This window comes from the organism of the source record quoted next, unplaced genomic scaffold (genome assembly GCF_019419815.1).
Source record: "Pyrus x bretschneideri cultivar Hongxiangsu unplaced genomic scaffold, Pyrus_bretschneideri_v1 Contig61, whole genome shotgun sequence".
NCBI classification, from domain to species: Eukaryota; Viridiplantae; Streptophyta; class Magnoliopsida; order Rosales; family Rosaceae; genus Pyrus; species Pyrus x bretschneideri.
Genome location: NW_025999800.1, coordinates 652,537 through 657,031, shown reverse-complemented (window position 1 = coordinate 657,031; position 4,495 = coordinate 652,537). Strand labels below are relative to the sequence as shown.

Here is a 4,495-nt window from a genome sequence, read left to right as displayed (position 1 = left end):
GATTATGGAAATGTAGGAATTGTATGGTTTTAGAGAAACGGTTGATACATCCAATGGAAGCACTAAATTTGCTTCACCAACAAGAATTGGAGTTAAGGGAAATGGAGCAGTGGGCTGCGGCAAAGGTGGATGAGCAGCGGAACCTTTCAAAGCCACCTGCTGTGAAAAGGACATGGGAACGCCCTCCTTTTCGTGTGGTGAAGTTTAACTGCGATGGCGCTTGAAGTAAGGGGATGGGAGGTTTTGGATGGGTTGCAAGGGACTTCACTGGGATTCTTAAGGCAGCAGGTGGTGTCGGCAAGTACCCATGTGTGTCCAGCTTAGTGGCGGAGGCAGAGGAAGTTAGAGCCGCGGTAGGGGCGTGCGTGGAGCATGGCTTCCGAGACGTGCATATAGAGTCGGGTTCTAAAAATCTTATTGCGATGATAAATAGTAATTTGTAGAGTGAGGTAATGATAGAAGGCATCCTTTTCGATATTCGAATTCTGCAGCAACAATTGAGGTTTATTGAGTTTCGTTATGTTTCTCGTGATTGTAATAAAGCAGCCCATTTAGTGGCGTGTTTGTGTCTAAGGGGGGTGGCTCTCATGTTTGTTTTAAGTTTGAGCTAGAGTGGTTATTCAATACTTTGGCAGCTGATGTAAACGTTTCCATTCGTATTTAATGAAATTTTTATTGTTGAAAAAAAAAATGTTCATTTTTAGATTTTTTTTTGTTTTAGGAATATTTTAGTCCAATTATTTTTTTGTGAAGTCTTGAGACATCAAAATTGACTTCTAACTTTTTAATTAGAGATAATCAAGTTGTGTGATTGGAATCTAGATCCTCCCTGTTTCATGAATTGTATCCGTTCATCATACATCATGCGGTCAAAAATTATTTTAAATATTTTTATTTAAAATTAAATACAAACAGTATCTGACAAAATTAACTGTACGATGTACGATGAACGGACACGATTCAAGGATCCTTACGATCCTCGTCAAAAGGATCCGGAGAGGATCCTGTTGGGTGTGACCGAGTCTCAGAGTTCAGACCTCTCATGCTCTGCATATATTTGGAGGGAACCAACCTTCCATAAGCTCGATTCATCATGGCAAGTCTTAGATGCATCGTATACGTGTTAGCCATAAGCCTTTTCAACCCAATTAGCTGCCTTCTTAATTATGATCATTCAAACTCCAAGCCTGCATATGAGTCACAACAAAAGGCCTTGTTTGTGTTTGGGGCCTCACTATTTGATCCCGGCAACAATCAATACCTTAATTTGAGCGTCGCTGCAATGAACTGGCCATATGGGGAAACCTTCTTCCGCCATCCCACTGGAAGATTTTCCGATGGACGCTTAGTCCCGGATTTCATTGGTAAGAGGATTTTTTTTATTTTATTTTGTTGCATTGGCAGGATCGAATTTTGACTTATCCTGATTCAGTTCTTCAGTCTCCTTGTCACTAAGATGTTAGCTGTGTTAGTAGATTTGTAACAATATTGACATATTCAAGCATATATTGATACAAATTCTAGCAGAAGTTACAAATTTAGTGTCACCTAATGTTGCTTTGCAGCTAATTTTGCAAAATTGGCTATGCTTCCACCATACCTGCAATCTGGTCCGCGTGTATTTACTGATGGCGCCAACTTTGCTTCAGCTGGATCTGGAGTTCTTGTTGAAACTGGTCCAGGAACTGTGAGTACTCATCTTTATCTGCAAATTAATCGAGCATTTTATGAATGAAATTGGGAATGATAAAGAATAGTGGAATCCCACGTCAGAAACTTCGACGTATTAACGGGTCATTTTCTGTTTCTTTGATTTTTCTCTTTAATTATGATGTACTATTTGTTTCTCAGCTAAGTTTTCCAAAGCAGTTGAGCTATTTTAAGAAGGCGACGAAGTTGCTGGAACAGCAACTGGGTAATGTAGAAGCCAAGAGTTTGTTGAAAAGATCTGTTTACTTGATCAACATGGGAACGAATGATTATTCTACCTTCTACAATACTAATCCAAATGCCACTGAGTCTCACCGGCAGGATTTCGTAGCAACTGTGATCGGAAACTTGACAAGTGTGCTCCAAGTACAAAATAGTACTTTTAGACCAATATTTGACATGTTATGTTATTAGACTGTTGTGTTTAATCACGTAATTTCTCTATTTTGTAGGAACTATATAATTTAGGAGGAAGGAAAATTGCATTTCAGAATGTAGGACCTCTAGGCTGCAGACCTGCAGATAAGCAAGGCTACCCTCAAGCTGATGGTGGGTGTGTTGGAGGACTCTCAGCTCTGGCCAGGTTACATAATAAAGCTCTAGCTAATATCCTCAAAAATTTGGAGAGCCAGAAACCAGGATTCAAATATTCAATATTTGAATATTATGATGCAATTGATGACAGGGTAAATAATCCTTCAAAATATGGTACGTCGCCTATCAACTGGCTCTGACCATTACAATATACGTACAAGAATGATTTAACCTAGGCCAAAACATATATATTGATTGGAATTGCTCTTTGTTTCATTATTGTGAAAGGCTTCTACAATAGTACGGATGCCTGTTGTGGTACTGGAGCATATCGGGGATCAAATTGCGGCGGAGAAAATGGAACGGAAACATATGAACTGTGCAGCAACCCTGGAGATTATGTGTGGTTTGATGGTGTGCATACGACTGAAAGGTTAAACCTCCAATTAGCAGACCTAATATGGAGTGGAACACCAAACGTTACAGGGCCTTACAATGTCCAACAGCTATTTGAATTGGATTAGCTACCGTTCGTGAATCGTGTGCATATTTGAACAATTTGAGATTCCTTTGACATTAATTCATGAGTCCTTTTTTTTTTTGGGTAATAAAAGCTTTTGTTGTAATGGTTTTCAACGTTTTGAGAGCCAGCTAACCTACCTTCTTTACTAAATTACTATGCGATTGTTGAGTAAAGAGGCAAATACGAAAATACACCACCAAGAAAACAAGAGCAACCTTCTCCTCCGCAGTGGTTGAAGATTAATGTTGACGAAGCGTTCTGTGCTGCCACTGACATTGGGGTAGTATTTCGCAACAAAGCTAGTAGCTATGCGGGAGGTTTTGTTCACAAAGTATCTCATGTGACAGGTCCCGATGCGGTAGAGGTCTTAGCTGATGGGGAGAGGGTCCAGTTGGTGATCTAGAATGACAGCGGACTCAGGTCGCGCTCAAGAGTGATGCCGTCCAGGTTCTTCAGGCTGCTGGCAGCCTGCGTGGTGGCTCATCCTAGCTGGACTTGGCTGCTGATGATATCAAAACTGGGCTACAATGGTTCGTTACATCTCAAGTATGTCATGTTGGTAGATCTACCAATTATAAGGTGGCGCAAAGATTGGCCAAAATCGGCCTTTATCTTCATTTTTTGAGTCTTGTTAGTTTGAGGAGTCTCAGGATATATACCAGGATGCACTCCTTGAAGATTGACAAATGTTTAGTTTAAGGTCATTAACTAATAATCACAGTTACTTTAAGCAATTGGTCTTTCAAATTGGACGACCATCAGCACCCATATCCAATAAGGATACCATAAAGTGCCATTTTCTCCGAAAGATTTCTCTTACTTGTGTCCAAATACCTGATCAAGTGTAAGGGAAAATCATCTAATAGAAAATCATTCTCCTCCGTTGTACTGAGTTCAAACTTTACACATATTTGGCCTTCCTAAACTGAAAAATAAAAATTAAAAATTAAAAAAAACAATCACCGAGCCTTCAACGTCTATTGATAGGTTCTACATTTCGGAATTATGAGCAATCATGTCCCACTAACATGGTAACAGGAATGCATGCCATGATCCCAAAACCTTTGACTTTGCAGTCCACATCCAATTAACATGAAAGATTACACTTAGGCGACAACCTTACAAGCTGGAGTATTAACATACATGATACAGGCACCACGAGGGAAGGCATCTCATATTTATTTTCTTTGTATTGGTAATAGGAGGAATTGAATTGCATTTGTACTGAAAGGAAATGAAAAGACAATGTTTTAAATCAATAAAAGAAAAGAATTGTTATTAGCACTCCAAAAATTTCATTCTACACTCCAAACTTTCTATATTATGAAAGAAAAATACACCTGTGAGGAGTGTAGAATAAGATTTTTGGAGTGCTAATAACACTTCCCTAAAAAAATAATAAAATGTATTTAATAGTTAACTAAAAATTATTTGAAGAAGCTATCAAATTTGATAGCAACCATCGTTGTTGTCAAATTTGATAGCAACCATCTTTGTGGTCATTCTATGTCATGTCACATATGAATTACTGTTATTGTTGATGTGAACTTTTTGAAATCTCATTTGTAGATACTCTTACAATTGTGTTGGGAGTGGTTGTGTAAGAGCTTTTTGCCTCTATTTTTTTTTTATTCATAAAAATTGGGTTTGGTTATTGGCATTTCACAAATGTCATCATACACTCCTCTCAAAACAATTTTTTTTTCTTTTATTTTTATAAACTTGGGG

The 4,495-nt window shown here is 38.4% G+C and overlaps 1 protein-coding gene across 1 annotated transcript; it reads left to right on the top strand.

Annotated features, from left to right (window-relative positions):
* Window positions 1-1,011: 1,011 nt before the first annotated feature.
* LOC103930687 (GDSL esterase/lipase 1) lies at window positions 1,012-2,899 on the top strand. Its single transcript, XM_009340055.3, has 5 exons — window positions 1,012-1,364; window positions 1,566-1,687; window positions 1,852-2,076; window positions 2,163-2,418; window positions 2,533-2,899. The coding sequence occupies exons 1-5, from the start codon at window positions 1,094-1,096 to the stop codon at window positions 2,766-2,768; spliced, it is 1,110 nt and encodes a 369-aa protein (XP_009338330.2). The 5' UTR covers window positions 1,012-1,093; the 3' UTR covers window positions 2,769-2,899.
* Window positions 2,900-4,495: the final 1,596 nt, after the last annotated feature.

What these genes read in the sequence shown, in the direction of transcription:
- LOC103930687 (XM_009340055.3), top strand. Translation starts at nt 1,094, where the DNA reads ATGGCAAGTCTTAGATGCATCGTATACGTGTTAGCCATAAGCCTTTTC. An exon ending in TTGAAACTGGTCCAGGAACT is followed by an intron (nt 1,688 to 1,851) that starts GTGAGTACTCAT and finishes TTTGTTTCTCAG; the next exon opens with CTAAGTTTTCCAAAGCAGTT. An exon ending in AAATAATCCTTCAAAATATG is followed by an intron (nt 2,419 to 2,532) that starts GTACGTCGCCTA and finishes TTATTGTGAAAG; the next exon opens with GCTTCTACAATAGTACGGAT.